Source organism: Bison bison, unplaced genomic scaffold (genome assembly GCF_000754665.1).
Source record: "Bison bison bison isolate TAMUID 2011002044 unplaced genomic scaffold, Bison_UMD1.0 scf7180017864067, whole genome shotgun sequence".
Lineage (NCBI taxonomy): Eukaryota > Metazoa > Chordata > Mammalia > Artiodactyla > Bovidae > Bison > Bison bison.
Genome location: NW_011494639.1, coordinates 2270375 through 2287184, shown reverse-complemented (window position 1 = coordinate 2287184; position 16810 = coordinate 2270375). Strand labels below are relative to the sequence as shown.

The 16810-nt window shown below is 44.3% G+C and overlaps 1 protein-coding gene across 1 annotated transcript in view; it reads right to left on the bottom strand.

Annotated features, from left to right (window-relative positions):
* Window positions 1-1873: 1873 nt before the first annotated feature.
* The window catches only part of DIEXF (digestive organ expansion factor homolog (zebrafish)), a 27488-nt gene continuing 12551 nt past the window's right edge, over window positions 1874-16810 (bottom strand). The window contains exons 8-12 of the mRNA XM_010836871.1: window positions 12765-12967; window positions 11178-11360; window positions 10932-11044; window positions 9969-10214; window positions 1874-2759 (exon numbers count right to left, since the gene is read on the bottom strand). Of these exons, the coding sequence (XP_010835173.1) occupies window positions 2516-2759; window positions 9969-10214; window positions 10932-11044; window positions 11178-11360; window positions 12765-12967 (989 nt within the window). The 3' untranslated portion in view covers window positions 1874-2515. The remainder of the gene's footprint in view (window positions 2760-9968; window positions 10215-10931; window positions 11045-11177; window positions 11361-12764; window positions 12968-16810) is intronic.

Sequence of the window (16810 nt, the reverse complement as noted above, 5' to 3'; positions counted from 1 at the left end):
GACTCGAAATCCAGGCTCACGTGTGAGTGGAGATCCAGAGAAGACGGAGATTTGGGAGTCTTGTGACTAGTGATAACGAAAGCCACGGATCGGCTACAATTCACAGGGAAAAGAATGTGGAAATAGAAGATGAGGGTAATCAGAGTCTCTTCTCCCTCATTTCTCTGAACCAGGCAAATAATTCTTTTCTCATAATACACAGGCTGTCCGGTAAACAGTGGCACAAATATGCCAGTGACCACAGGGCACTCTATGGATAAAACAGCTCTTTGTAGATAAACGTGCATGTGTAACTGAGTCTCTCTGCTATACACCTGAAACTAACAAAACACTGTAAATCAGTCTTGTGGCTCAGCTGGTAGAGAATCCGCCTGCAATGCAGAAGACCTGGGTTTGATCCCTGGTTTGGGAAGATCTCCTGGAGAAGGGAAAGGCTACTCACTCCAGTATTCTGGCCTGGAGAATGCTATGGACTGTATAGTCCATGGGGGTTGCAAGAAGTCGGACACAATGGAGTGACTCTCACTTTCACTTTTAAATCAACTATACACCAATAAAAATTTAAAATATATGTCTTTAAAAAAAAAGTTCTCTGTAGTATGAGTTTGGCTGGCTTAGGACTATAAATTTGCAAAACTTTAGGAGCCCATCTATATATGGAATGAATAGTTGTACTCTCCATATTGGGGAAAGAGAGACATAAAAATGCCTATATAAATACGTAGCAGTAAGAGTACCCCTTACTCTTACTAATTTTACTTTTTTTTTTTTTACTAAGAAATTTCAAGCAGGTCCAAGAGGAACAAACTGTTCCAGTTGTGGACTGTTCCACTGAGGACAATGGAGCCACAAGTCTCACTGTCTGAGAAGAAAATTACAAACGTGGGAAGGGAGAAAACAAAAGGCACCCTGTGCTGTCAGTCTGAAATGGAGGTTCGGGATAAATTCATGGTTTTCAATATGGATACAGAAATACATTTAGATGTCATGGGCACACAGGTATGTGCATACATGTACTCACACACAAATATTCCCAAACTCTGACCACTGAGATGACCTGGGACCAGTGGCTCCACAATAGTATTGAGCACACAGCCCTCAAATCTTAGTTTTAAAACAGTGTTCCACTAAGGAAAGTAGCGGTAAAGCGTCTGCCTACAATGCGGGAGACCCGGGTTTGATCCCTGGGTGGGGAAGATCCTCTGGAGAAGGAAATGGCAACCCACTCCAGTACTCGTGCCTGGAAAATCCCATGGACGGAGCAGTCCATGGGGTCGCAAAGAGTCGGATACGACTGAGCAACTTTACTTCAAGGGAAGTAGGGCCAGAGTAATGACAAGTACGAGACAAAACTGCACTGGCCTGCAGTGTCAGAAGATAAAGAGAAAGGCCACGTATAGGGGAGACATGTTGAGAAGACAGGAGTCAGCTTGAAGGGGATCCTGATGGCCACACCTGAGATGCTTAAGCATCTAAAGGAATAACCGTGATAATCAATTATAACTCACTGGATACAGAAATGATTCTATACTCGTTATATAGTATAAACTAATAAATACATGGGGAATGAGCGACCCTATAGTGACCACGGCTGGCAAGCAGCACCTTAAGCAAGTGGCCGGTCAGTGTCACAGTGACGAGACACGCGGGAGCCACACGCCACACAGCGTGCGGGGTCTGAGTCCCCACACGGGACCGGACCCGGGCCACGCCAGTGAACGCACCGAGCCCTAACCACTGGATGGGTTCCCTAAAACTGGTTTTAAAAGTGCAAACTTCTCAGTATAACAGACAAGTGACTACGGCAATGACGAAGACAAGTGGTGAAGATGAATTCATAGCATCAAGAGTGTCACAAAATTATTTCTTGAAATAGAGGAGAAATTGTTATTTTATAGAATGTGATTTTTAGGTACATATTTTAACAAAAACACTTATTATTATGAGTTAAAGAAAGATCAGTGGATGAATATACTCTTCTAGGTTGAATTAAAATAGAATATGTAAGGTTTAAAAAAGTTTGGCTGGGGAAAAATAACAGTTTTGCAAAACCTGTGCGATCCAAAAGATGACATTCAACAGCAAGAAGGATTCCAGTTTCTCACCACCAGTTCTCACAAGCATAGAAATGTATGCCTCAGCGTAAGAAGGTGTCAAACAGAAACAGGCAAATCTGACAGACTTTACCAAGCAGGATAAATCTGAGGTATAATCACAATAAAACAATTTACAGCTTACAAAAAGATTCACAAGTTGAGGATTCCTTCTATCGACTTCTCAGAGCCCCCACGAGCTCCTCCTGTTCTCTCAAAGACAGGCTGTACCAAAATCTGGTCTATGCTGAACTTTTCAGGGATACATGACCTGAAAAGGAAGAAGTGTCTGGGAAGACGCTGCCTGGTGCCCCTTCCTGCTAGCAGCCCTTCTCTGTAGAAGCGATCAGAGTCGGGTCCAAGCAGTGCAGAGCATCAAGCATCACGTGTCATGCCAACACTGTTTGCTGTCCAGCCAGTTCTCATCTTTCTCCGGTAATGAAGAGATGGACGTTCTTCTTGGACTGCAGCATCTGGGCCGCCCGCTCCACCCCGACCACAGCAGCCAAGCGCTGGGCGTCGTACTTGGAGTAGAGGACGGTGCAGGTCCAGGCGGCTTCCTCACCCCTGCTGGTGGCTCGCAGCATGTTACAGACTTCACTGTAGAAGTGCGGGTATGTTGGCAGCTCATAGAAAATCAGGTTCCTGATGCCTTTTATTGTGTATCTGCCAGAAGGAGAAAGAGAGGCTATGTCTATGGGAGAAATTTATGGAGAAGCCACCTCGGGATTTTACAGGGACACAGTCACTCATACCATTTCGTGCTCAAGGAGGAAGAACAATAACAGACAGACCAAGGGCTACTCTAATTTGAGCTGGAAGGGCTCATTTTTTGTGACAACATGTTTGAATTCCTAATGTTTGGTTTAAGATAATGATAAAATGAATTTGCCTTTCCTGAGCCTGCTCTGAGGAGAATGAGGTAGGCTGGGGAAGAATAGAAGACAAGGGTTAAAAATCAGTCATCCAAAATTTAAAAAGTAGACAACTTCCAATTTAACACTATCCTTATAATCAGGGAAAACAATGTTCTGTAACGGAGATGAGGTCAGATCCAGTACATAAAATAAACTGCAAATGTTCTCCCATTAAGTCTTTTCTTATCACTCCATGGCAGATGTTCCAAGTTCATCCATGTATAACACTGTGCCCAAGGACCCATCAGGCATTCTGGGAAGGCAGTTAGTTTCAGGAGCTTCCTCACTCTTCCCCTGCCCCACAGGGCTGCACCGTGGTGGTGGGAAGGCACACCCTAGGGACTCGCCCGTGGTTAGGTCGAAGTCAAGCATTCCCTAACAAAAGATTCCACAGGCTGACAAGGTTCTGATTCCGACACATCTGATGTTAGACTTCCTCAGGAATTTTATTTTATTCGTGGAGGATAAGTTTTCCTGGTCTTTTTATCCCATGGCTCAGCCTTATCTCTCTGGAGACCCTCCTCTTCCAGAATATAACTGCAGTCCATTACTTGGTTCATTTTTCCACATCCCCTTTCTATAAAGGAATTCTAGCGCTAACGAGTGAAGTTGACAAGACACAGTTCTGCCTCAGCAGTTATCAAAACAAAAACACACAAACCCGGAGTTTCGCTTCTGCTTAGTATGTAGAAAATTCAAGAGAATACTGCTTCCATGCTAACAAGAAAAAGACCATCTACAACAACATTCCTCCTCTTGAGCCTAGACAGCTGATGTCATGAAGTAAGCAGGTGAACTGATTCAGCGGCGCCCTGGTGTGTGTTTAACTCGTTCTCAGTGGGGGAGGGAAGGTGCTGTTGGAAGCACTTGCCAATTTCTGTGGTGTAAACCCTTCATTTCAAGCGACCAATGTCATGCTCCTGGACTTGGAAACAGGGAGAGATGTGTGACCAGATCTCAAGAGCAGGTATGAGCCAGCTTCAGCCCATCACTGACTGAATTCCAGAGCAACAAGCTCATCTGAAGAAAGAAAGGGCACTTCACCTTAGGCAGAGCGCAGTGGGAAAGTGGGTGGCTGCCATAGAAGTGGGAAGGAAGAAACAGCCACACCTTCAACACGTTCTCAAAGGGCAATCATGGGTTTGCATGAGAGTTCAGGATCCCTGGGATTTCCGGACGCACCTTTACTTCATTTTTACGAGGTCCTTTCCACAGGCCTCCACTGGGAGCCCTGAAGACAAGGCAGAAGACCTGAGAGACCCTGCGGGCGGCGCAGACAGGAAAACTCACTCTTTCCCCAGACCCATACTGTGTCTGAAGCTAAAGCCTGAAGCCAGTGAACAGGACAAAGGTCAACTGCTGGGGTGGGGTCAGATGAAGCAAAAATCCACTACCCTAAGGGAGTGGGGTTTCCCTCGTGGCTCAGCTGGTAAAGAATCTGCCCGCAATGCGGGAGACCTGGGTTCAATCCCTGGGTTGGGAAGATCCCCTAAAGAAGGGAAAGGCTATCCACTTCAGTATTCTCGCCTGAAGAATTCTATGGACTGTACAGTCCAAGGGGTTGCAAAGAGTTGGACACGACTGAGAGACTTTCACTTTCAAGGCAGGGGCATTAACTCCTTCACCCCGTCCTTCCCCACAAGACTCACACCCAGTAAAAAGCAAGAGCAGTCTGTCCCTAAGCAAACGGCATGAAGCCTACGGAGCCCAAGAGCCTGCACTGATGTAAGCAGAGGTTCTCTGCCAGTGGGGAGAAGCAGGAAACTCTTTCCAAGACCCTCACAGAACAAGGCAGAGAGAGGTCTGCCGCTATGCAGGGTGGTGTAGGAACCCTGAGAAAGCCCAGGGTGGAGAGAACCTGCCTGCACCTGAGCTGGACGGGTCAGAGAGCCGCTGCCCCACTTCAAGCCTGTGTGGATGAGTGATGTGGATGTGTGGAGTGGGGGAACCGGCAGCAGTGCAGGGAGAGGCTCTCCCTGGGCACAGGGGTGCACGGCTGGGGGAAAGCTGAGAGGGGAGCCAGGTCCTGAGTGAGACAAGACCCTCCAGCAGGGCCCCACGCCAGGCCACTGTCTGCTGGAGGAACTGCAGTCTGTGGTACCTGGACAGTAACCATGGGAACAACCGAATCCTCACTAGGCTCCCAACCCCCACTCTAGTGGCCTAATGCAAGAGGTGTGTCCAGGCCAACCACCCACTCAGGAACTCCATTCAACTACATTAAAACCATGAGGTATCATTTTGACTATCAAATTACTGGCAACAGGTAGGGTTTTACAGAGATAGGTTAATGGAGTATAAGTTATTGTATGTATTTTGGGGGGGAAAGGGAGAAGATGGGAGTTGCAATGTACAGCAAACATTAAATTGTGTACAGTTTTTGAACAAACAAGTTTTCCTTTCCATATTTATCCCAAGGAAAATACCTAGGCAACCAGGCCATCAACTACACAGATGGATGCTCATGGCATTATTGTACATAATAGCAGAAAACAACATGCCTGTTAAAAGGAAACTGGGTTAATTATATACCCATTCAAAGTACATAACACTAAGTTACCATTAAAACGGATACTATGTACACCTCAGAGATTACTTACAATTAAAAAGAAAAGGTATCTTTACAAGGCAGAGATCTAGCAGAACTACCTTGACCAGGGGATTACATTTAGCATCACCCAAAATGGGATAGACTGACAACCTGTGCCTTCATGTAGAATTCTTACCAAAATAATGTTTAAATCTGTGATTCCCAAACTTGGACGCCTGTTGAATCACCTATTTGTTTTTAAGAAATATCTATTATATAATTGGTCCCCATCTCCAACACTATGATTTAATTGATACTGGGGTATGACATGGGCATTCAGATTTTTTAAAAGCTCTACTAGGGGATTCCAATGTGTAGTAAAGTTTGGGAACACTGATCTAAATAATAAGGAAACAGGCAAATCCAGACTGTGGGACATTCTACGGGAAACCGGACTGGACTCTTCAAAAAAAAAAAGTCAGTATCATGACAAAGAACAAAAGGAAGAGAATTATTCCAGATGAGGGTTTCTTAACCACAGTATTACTGACATTTTAAGCCAGATAATTCTTTGTTGTAGGGGCCATCCTGTGAACTGAAGGGTGAGTAGCAGCACTCAGGCCTTGACCTGTATGAACCACTAGAATAACCTTCCAGCTGTAACTACCAAAAATGTCTCCAGATATTTCCAAATGTCCCTTAGGGAGCGAAACTATTCCCAGCTTGAAAACTGCTAAAATAAGAAGCATGTTAACCAAATGCAATGTATGATACTCAACTAAATCCTAAATCCTGGACTGCTGGTGGGGGACAGCTGTGACAGTCACTGGAAAGCAACTAGGAAAATCTGAACGTAGACTACATTTTAGATGATGTTATTGCAATCATGTCAAGTGGAATGTCAATAAATGACAGAATTTTGTTTCTAGCCACTTTACATGCTGAAAGATCTAGAAGTTAAGTGTCATGAAGCCGCCTATAATTTACTGTCAAATGGTTCAGGAAGAAAAAAATAAGATGTGGGAGGAGAGAGAGGAGAGACAGAATGTTAGTGCATGTGAACAGGGCAAAATGCTAATAGCTGGCCAAGTCTACGTGGAAGGAGTTAGAGACGTTCACTGGGATGGCTTTACAATGTCTTTTGAAATGAAATCTTCCCAAATAAAAAGTTGGTGGTGGGGAGGATGTGACAGAACCACATATAGACTTAAAAAGACGTAAAAATCCATATCCATAACACACAAGTATACATGCCAAAATGCTAACTTGTTTTTCTTCAATGAGCACATAAAACACTTAAGATAAAAGAAAAAAAAATCCCTATGTGTATATGGGGATCTCAATTTTGGTATTTTTTTAAAATTGCCTGTGTCTGTGTGCATGTACACAAGTTTTTTGACATTAAAAAGTCAGAGAAAAAATATACCAAAATGAGTATTTGTATCAGTGGGATTATAGGTGATTCCATTTTTTTAACCTAGATTTTCCAGGTTTGCTAACAATAACACTCTTACAATGAAAGTATTTTTAAAACAAAATAAAACAAAATCGACTCCAATAGGTGTTATACTTAAGAACTAAGAAAATCTCTTAGTGCCAATTTGTCTACAATGCAGGAGATGCAGGTTCAATTCCTGGGTGGGGAAGACCCCCTGGAGAAGGAAATGGCTACCCACTCTAGTATTCTTTCCTGGAAAATCCCATGGACAAAGGAGCCTGGCAGACCACAGTCCATGGGGCCTCAAAGTCGGACACGACTCGGCAACTAAACAGTACAACAAAGAGAGGCTAGGCATCTTCTGGAAATAAGAGAACGTGAGCAGGGCCTCTTCAGAGGGGCTGCTGCTGCTGCTAAGTTGCTTCAGTCATGTCCAACTCTGTGCGACCCCATAGATGGCAACCTACCAGGCTCTGCCATCCCTGGGATTCTCCAGGCAAGAACGCTGGAGTGGGCTGCCATTTCCTTCTCTGATGCATGAAAGTGAAAAGTGAAAGTGAAGTCGCTCAGTCGTTTCCAACTCCTAGCGACCCCATGGACTGCAGCCTACCAGGCTCCTCCGTCCATGGGATTTTCCAGGCAAGAGTACTGGAGTGGGGTGCCATCACCTTCAGAGGGGCAGTCAGTACCAATTCCTGTAACCTTCTGCACCCCTTCCCCTGCCCTCCTCCTCTCCTGTACATGTTTTGTGTCTTCAATGACCCCAACAAATATGGTCTAACACTCTGACAGGACCTAAAATTAAGGACATTCCAGGTATCTATGCTACCTGCCAACTGTCAATGATAAATGAGGCACCCACAACTGACTTGAAAGGCTGGTTCTCCGTAGTCTATAAAGACTCGATCTGCTACTTCTACAGCTGGGGTTCTCAATGGGGCAAGGAGAACCCGGAAACACCCTAGGCGGCCTTTCCCAACTCTAGAAATCCCACCTCCAGAGCTTCTGAGTGTCAATCCTTCATGCTGTGCTTTCCCACTGATAATGCTCAGAGAAGGAGCTGTGAACTGTCCTCACCTCAGGAGTATCATGACCAAAGGCCAATCCAGCCCTAAGATTCTACTGGTTTCATCTCCCCAAAGAAAACAAATCTTCAGGTTGAAAATTTTTCATTAGCTCACAAATGAACTGCAGTATTTCTAACACTGTCTACTTCCTCAGAGAATACAGACACAGAATTTTAGAGTTGGTTACTAAAGTTGAAAACACATGTACTTTTCCCCACGGTCAAACTAAAAAAATCAAATCACAAAGACACTGCAGATCAAAATACCTATCATCACCTTCATGACCTCTCAAGCAAAAAACTCTACAGCAGGGAACCTTGAGACAACTGGCAGTTGCAAATTACTCAGATTCACATTTAAAACCCAATAACCAGATAAGGGTGTAAAGCAAGCGGCACATGTCAGGTCTGTCTTTACCATGACTTTGGGAACAAAACCATCTGGTCAGTAAATGAACGGTGTAAGACGGGAGACTGTGCCACCTACCTAAGAGAAGGGGCTCCTCTTAACACCACGCCCTCTCCTTGAAGATCTGCTCTTTGAGAGAGGTCCTCATCCCAGCTTAATTCACAGTTGTGAGAGACAATCAAGTTGGGAAGTTTTCCAATTCATCCACTTCATTCAAAGGACTTGCTCTGATGTGTCAAGCTTTTGGAAAACTAAGGGCTCTTAAGACCTGCTGAATGCAAATTCCCTCCAAAATACCACTTTCCAATGCTAATGAAACAACAACTCCCTGGAAGGAAGCAAATAATGATGCCGGGAAGCAGGCATCTGTTAAAACTCTTGGGCCAAACAGCCAAGAATGAAGCCCCATCAACACAGATGCAGTCATGCCTCGCCTCTCCGCTGGCAGATAACCGTTGTCGGCAGAATGCCAGAGGTCATGCCTTGCCAGCCTGTTTCACCCGGCAGGCTGCTGGGTCTTCCTGGTGAGGAGAGGGTTTCTGGGGAACACCATCCAATACCAACATAAACTAAAAAGCAATGCAATGCCAAGGTGCACCAACTAATAAGCTCCAAAGCCTAGAAGATTTCTGGCTTAGCTGTTAGAGATTCTCTGAGGAAATGTGTCCCTCAGTAGTCTATGACTGAAGATTAATAAGACAGTAAAGTCAGAACTTAAACTCACTGAACATTACTGTGAATCAGGAAAGAAAAGGTTATAGGATGCAATTTCCATCTCTCTCTAGCTAAGGGCTTAAAGGAGGCTTTTACACTTGGCAGTAGAGAGAATCAGCAAAACAAGAAAATCGCCGAGCTCTGGGTGCACGAAGGGCTGCAGCTATCCCAAAGAGTAACAGAAGGATCAATATTACTAACACTCTAATTAAAAAAAAGGTCAACCCAACATTTTTGTCACAGTCACATGGTGGGGAAGCTAAAGCAAATGCTGAAGCTCTTATTAAAGATTCACCTTTAAGGCCCTCGCCTTTTGCTCTTCATAAACATCAAGTGTGCACACCATCTCTGGACACATGAGAACTTCCTGAACACTGACACTGCACTCAGCGTCCATCTCCACACAGTCCCCAATATTTCATCTGTGCTTCTATGACAGGCTCCATCCACCCTTTGCTGTACTCACTTAAGTTGTCCCTGTCAAGAGTTGCTCAACTCTGTAACATCTTCCTTGAGGGGCATACCCTCAAGAAAGCTACTTAGGAAGTACCCTAAGTATGGATCCACTCCACATCTATATATAACATGCTGCAGTCACTCATTCATTTCTACAACCTTTTCCAGCAACACCCATTTTGCAAGAAAACCAAACAACCCATCAAGAAAAGCCTGTCCAGCCCCTAGAACTCTGGGGTCTCTCCAGGAGGTGGAATAGGGAGGACCACAGCACTGCAAAGCCCCCCGTACACTCAGAAGCAGGCCCTCCAGAGAGGATGCTCGAAGCCCAGCCCTACTTCTCACCTTTTGTAGAAATGGAAGCGCTCGGTGAGCAGCAGGAACTGCTTCTCCCCTTGAAGGAAGAAGTGTCTGGCCCTGGAGACCCCAGACTTCTGGGTGTACTCGCAGATGTGAGCAAAGTTCAGTTCCTCCTTCTTGAAGTAATTTCGGAGACGCACAAAATCAAAGTAGGAGGGGACATAGATAAGCGTGTGGGACATGACTGCATCCCGATACTGAGGCAAAATCTTGTTCACGAAAAAGTTGAACCTGATTTGGAAAGGCAAAGGGCAGAGTCAGTGGTCTGGAAGTGAGCCCGTAGGGTCACTGCTAACCGCATGGCCCTGGGCAAGTTGCAGTCTCCCTCTACCTCCGCTAAGAGGCCAATCCGCTCTACTGCACTGCAAAGAGATTAAACTTGTTCAACACGTTAGAAAGTAAGTGCTAATACTACTCATCATAAAGTATGGATGTGACACTGGTACATCCCAGAGAATTATTCTAGGAAGTATATAACCATATCGCTCATTCATTCAGTTGTCAGTCAGTCAACAAACAATTACTGAACACCTACCATATACTAAGCACCATTCTGCTACCAAGGGTCCCCTGACTAAACACAGTGAGCAAACAGGAGAAAATAACATAGAGAATTAGAAAAGGAGTTCTTGCCCTGAAGGGCTTACAATTAAGTTGCTGACATGCAGCATTAAGCAATTAATGTAATTTTAAAATGCCACCGTCTAGGGGAAAGTACCCGATTCACCAACTCTGCCACTAACTAGATATCAGAACTAGGATGAGGCATCACCTCTCTGGGCTTCAGTGTCCTCCTCTGTCAATGCCATGATGGAGGGGAATCACCTCATTTCATCTGGCAAACAGTCATCGATAAAGCCAACATGGAGTCCAATTCTAAGTTTGAACGGCCAGATAAAAGCCGTGTGACTCCCAGGGTCCAGTGGGAAGGGTGGAGGATGTGGGTACCTGGCATCAATCACAGAAGCGAGGCTTTCCACTTGCATCCTCTGGAAGACGTGCGGGAGCTGCACCAGGACCTGACTGATGGAGCCTGTCATCGGGACGCTCCTCACGGCCACCTGCCAGGAGTCAGGGAGAGCATCAGGAGGTGAGCCATCCCTGCTGCTGCCCAAATGTAATCCTCCCCTTCTGCCTTGTGACCCAAACAACACCCGACACTTCCCGAAGGTTCAGAGAAAGGGGAGACCCCACCTGGCCTTGCACGTTGACGCAGTACTTGTTGAACACGGAGCTGATCTGGGCATCCTGCAGGGCCCCGAACAGCAGGGTCTGGCGATAGTACTTGGACCAATTGTTGAGGCTCCACATCCGCACTCGAGAAAAGTCCACCCCATGTGAATCCAAGGGCAGCAGGTTCATGTGGTTCATCAAATGCTGCGAGCAGGAATACTACTCCATTAGTACTTACTGAGCACTTACCTGGAGGGCATTGCTAAGCGCTGCATAAGCCTTTTGTCTTACTTAACCCTGAGAAATGCACACTATCATCTCCCAAGTTACAGCAAGAAAACTGTGGCTCAGGCGGGAGAGTGACTTGTCCATAGTCAGGTAAACATTCCCAACACGAAAATAAAGCTCAAACTGGCTACCTCCTGGATCTTTCAAAAAGGACTGAGATAGTATCTATACAGTGTATTTCTGAAATGCCACCCTGGTTACTTTATAAGCAACCTGGCTCCAGACTTGGACAAGAAGGAAAATGACACAGAAAACAGAACTGCTGTCCTTCCATGACCTGGTTCTCAAAAAAGCTAGGAGATTCCCGGAGTGACTACATGTCAACAAATTAAATATGACTCAACCATTAGCTTCCCTCGTAGCTCAGTCGGTAAAGAACCTGCCTGCAATGCAGAAGACCTGGGTTCAGTTCCTGGGTCGGGAAGATCCCCTGGAGAAGGAAATGGCAACCCACTCCAGTATTTTTGTCTGGAGAATCCCATGGACAGAGAAGCCTGGTGGGCTAAAGTCCATGGGATCTCAAGAACTGGACACAACTTAGCAACTAAACCACCACCACAACTATCAACATGCCTTTTCTATGTTAATCATATTTTTTACCTTGTATACTGAAGTGTAACAAATACTATAAATTGATTCCTTACTTTATAAGTACTCCCCTTTATTTGCTGCAAACTTACTCTAAGTCCTGGAGTTGTAGAAAAGGTAAGTTCTCACTTGCCTTATACTGTCAAAATAAACCTATGGTTCCATGATGGGGACTGTTCCAAACAGTCAATCACAATCAGTCAAACAGTCAACAGTCAAACAGCACAATCCTAAACTCAAAGACACTGCAGAGTATGTGGAGAGGGAGAAAAAAATCACAGCACTAATTATGGTAGGAGGACAAAAACACCTCACATTTATCAGTAAAACATCACACATTAAGAAATCATGAGCAATCTTTTCCCAAACTCTACCAAACACTGAACAAAAGCAAATGAACATAAACTGCAGGAGGAATTATTTTAGATAAAGACATCCTTGGTGAGGAGGGATTTCAACCAACCAACCACATTAAAGCAGCCTATTAGTAGAAGCCATCTTTATAAGGGGAAGAACTCTTATCTGGTGATTTGAAAAGATCGACAAGAATTTTTTATCTTTCTGGATACTGACCAACCTGCAGCTAGCAGGGGGGACACTTCTCATTTGCAAACTGGAAAATGTGGAACATTTCCATTTCCAAACTAACTGAGTTTTAATCTGGACTTGACTAATCCTTTCAGACTCAACCCACTGAGCTTCTTGTCTCTAAATGTGAATGACCAACATTACCAGGACATGCTCCCAGTTCTGCATCAAGTAAATGTCAGCTTGATCAATGATGAGCAGTTCGATAGAAGACAGAAAGTCAAAATCTCTCTTCTTCTCTCCTTCTCCACCAATGATGGTCCTCAAGCCCAGAGGGGAGGCGATGAGGATGTCCGAGGAGTAGAAGGGGGCGTAAAGTCGGATGCTCCTCTGCAGAATCGCCACCCCTACACACGAAACAGCCAAGGACACGTCAGTTCTTTAATCACCACAAGCCACCAGCTTCCACCTTCTCAAAGTGCCGCCCGCCCTTGCACCTTCCACAGCTCCCCCTTAGCATATAACTGGACTCAAATTGCTTTCATTATTAAAATCATCATCACCCCTCTTTGCTTTGATGGTCCCTTCTAGCCCCCACTCTCTCTTCCTTTTCTTCATTGGCAGATCTTCTCAGAAAATCATCTCTACTTTAAAATCTCCTCTTCACTCCTCAACGCACTGCAGTCTGCCTCTGATTCTCAGGACGCCACTGACATGACTCTTGCTAAGGTCACCAAAAGCTCTGGGTTACCAACTCAATGGCTCTTTGTTGTTTCTTGTCATTAATGCATAAGCACGTTCTCCTTGAAATGTTTTTTTCCTTACTGGTGGTTTCCATGACTTCAACACTTACTTTTTTTTATCACTGACCCGGTCCTTATCTATCTTTCCAGATTCAGACAGCTCTTCTACAAATCCCTGGCTTCACCTGCAAGTTCTCTTTCACTCTGCATAAAGCTCTGGATAAATATATTCACTAATGATGGTTTTAACCCTACTGTCACAAAATTTTATATTTCCTGCCCACATCTCATTCCAGTTTGTAAAGAGACCAAAGCGTACGTGAAGGAGACTGACTTGCCTAACTGAAAGCATGTACCAGAGGGGCAGAAGACTGCTGGGGACTCTCTCTGGGGGTGGAATGCTGGTGCAAACCACTTTTACAAATGCCCTCTACCCTGATGACACGGGTGGGCACCATTTCTGCACGCTCAGTCTAAGCTGCCCACAGTGGCGGGGGAGCGCCCCCCAGCCCACCGCCTGCAATGCTTGCAGGCCGCGCTGGCAGACACCGACAGCGAGCAGCCCCGCCAACCCCCTCCCACGCCACCTGCAGGGCACCACCAGAGCCAACGATCGCGTGCAGCCCACACAGGGGACACCCCTTGAGCGCCAGGCTCAGGCAGATGGCGGGCAGACTGCGTTTCTGGACTCCATGGGAGTGAAACAAGCAGAGAGTTCGTGGGACAACCGAGAATTAGGAAAAGGTTAAACAATACAGTTCATCTCCCACACAGAGCCACTCCTTCAAGACAGGGAGCCATAACTGCTTTGCATAATATACAGAAACAAACAGCCAAGCAAAATGAGGAAGCAGGGGAACGTGTTTCAACTGAAGGAACCAGATAGAACCCAGAAAAAAACTGAATGAGACCGATGTCAGTAGTTTATTTGATAAAGAATTCAAAGTCATGGTCATCAAAATGCTCACCAAACTTGGGAGATTATGAATAAACAAACATATTGAGAAACTCAATAAAGAGGAAATATTAAGAAAGTTCTAAAAGAACACACAGAGCTGAAGAATACAACTGAGCTGAAAAATATACTAGAGGGAACCCACAGACTAGACGATACGAAAGAGCGTCAGCGACCTGAAAGACAGGGTAGTGGAAATCACCCCGAGAGAACGGCAAAGAGAAATAAAAGTTTTCTTTAAATGAGGACAATTTAAGGGGCAGCATCAAGGGGACTATCATCAGCGTTAACGAGGCCCAGAAGGAGAAGAGAGAGAGAGTCACTAACATCTGCATTATAGGGGCCCCAGGAGAGGGAGGAGGAGAGAGAAAGGGGCAGAAAACTTATTTGAAGAAACAATGGCTGAAAATTTCCCTAACCCAGTGAAGGAAACAGACATTCAGGTCCAGGAAGCACAAAGACATGGCATTTTATGGAGAAAACCCTAAAGACTCCACCAAAAAACTGTTAGAACAAATGAATTTAGTAAAGCTGCAAGATACAAAATTAACATACAGAAATCTGGTGCATTTCTACACATTCATAATGAACTATCAGAAAGAGAAATTAAGAAAACAATGCCATTTACAACTGTATCAAAAAGAATAAAATACCTAAGAATAAATCTAGCCAAAAAGGTAGAAGACTTGTAGTTGGAAATTATAAGGTCTTAAAAGAAACTGAAGACGACACAAACCAATGCAAAAATATACCACGCTCATAGACTGGAAACATTAGTACTGTTAAAATGTCCATAGTACCCAAGAAGACTACAGATTCAATGCGATTCCTATCAAAATACCCATGACATATTTGACAGCACTAGATAATCATAAAGTATGTTTAGAGCTACAAAACACCTTGAATATCCAAACTGATCATAAGAAAGAAGAACAAAGCTGGAGGTATCCCACTCCCTGATTTTAAACCACACTACAAGTCTATAGTATTCAAACTGTATGGTACTAGCACAAACAGAACAGAAATAGAGAGCCCAGAAAGAAACCCATGTTTGTATAGCTAATTAATCTATGAAAAGCAGGCAAGAACATACAATGTGGAAAAGACAGTCTCATGAACAAATGGTGGTGGGAAAACTGGAGAGCTGCATGCAAAAGAATGAAACTGGACCACAAGCTTACACCAAGTACAAAAATCGACTCAAAATGGATTAAAGACTTGAACATAAGACCTGAAAAACCACAAAACCCCTAGAAGAAAACATAGGCAGCAACGTTCTTGACATCAGTCTTAGTGATATTTTTTTTGGATCTGTTCCACAGGCAAGGGCAATGAAAGCAAAATTAAATGGGACTACTTCAAGCTAAAAAGATTCTGCATAGCGATGAATACCAACAACAAAACAAAAAGGTGATCTACTGAACAGGAGAAGATATTTGCATATGTGGTAAGGGGTTAATATCCAAAATATATAAAGAATGCATGTGACTTATTATCAGAAAAACAAACAATAAAAATGGGCTGCGGATCTGAACAGACATTTTCTCAAAGTCATAGGGATGACCAACAGGCATATGTAGAGATGCTCAACATCACTAATGATCAGGGAAATGGAAACCAAAAACCACAAGGAAAAAAATCAACACTGCAATGAGGTACTATCTCACTCCAGTTAGAATGGCCATCATTAAAAAGCCTACAAACAACAAGTGCTGGAGAGGTGTGGAGAAAAGGGAACCCTCTTACACTGTTGCTGGGAATGTAAGCTGGTACAGCCACTACAAAAACAGAATGGAGGTTCCTCAGAAAACTCAAAACAGAATTACCATATGATCCAGTAATCTTACTCCGGGGGATATATCTGGCCAAAACTATAATTCAAAAAGACACATGTACCCTATATTCATAGCAGCGCTATTCACAATAGCCAAGACGTGGGAACAAGCTAAATAGCCATCAACAGAAGAATGAATAAAGATGCGGGGGGTGTGTGTGTGTGTGTGTGTGTAACAGAATACTACTCAGCCATAAAAAGAGCACAATAATGCAGGGTGTGTGTGTGTGTGTGTATATATATACAAATAAATATACATAATGGAATACTAGTGTGTGAGTGTGTGTGTGTGTGTGTGTGTGTGTGAGATGCAATACTACTCAGTCATGAAAAGAGCAAACTAATGCCATCTGCAGCAACATGAATACAACCAGAGCTTACCATACTAAGTGCAGGATGAGGAAAGTTAGAAAGAGAAAGGCAAATACCAGACGACCTCACTTACATGCGCAAACTAAAAGAAGGCACCAATGAACCTGTCTACAAAACGGAGAGAGACTCACAGGCACAGAGAACAGACTTGCGGCTGCCGAGGCGGAGGGACAGGGAAGGCCTGGAGGTTTGCAGTTAGTTGATGCAAACCATTACACTTAGAATGGATGAACAACAAGGTCCTCATGCATAGCCCAAGGAACTATATCCAATCCCATAATGGAAGAGAATATTAAGAAGAATGTAAATATACCTGAGTCACTTTTGCTGTACACAGAAATCAGCA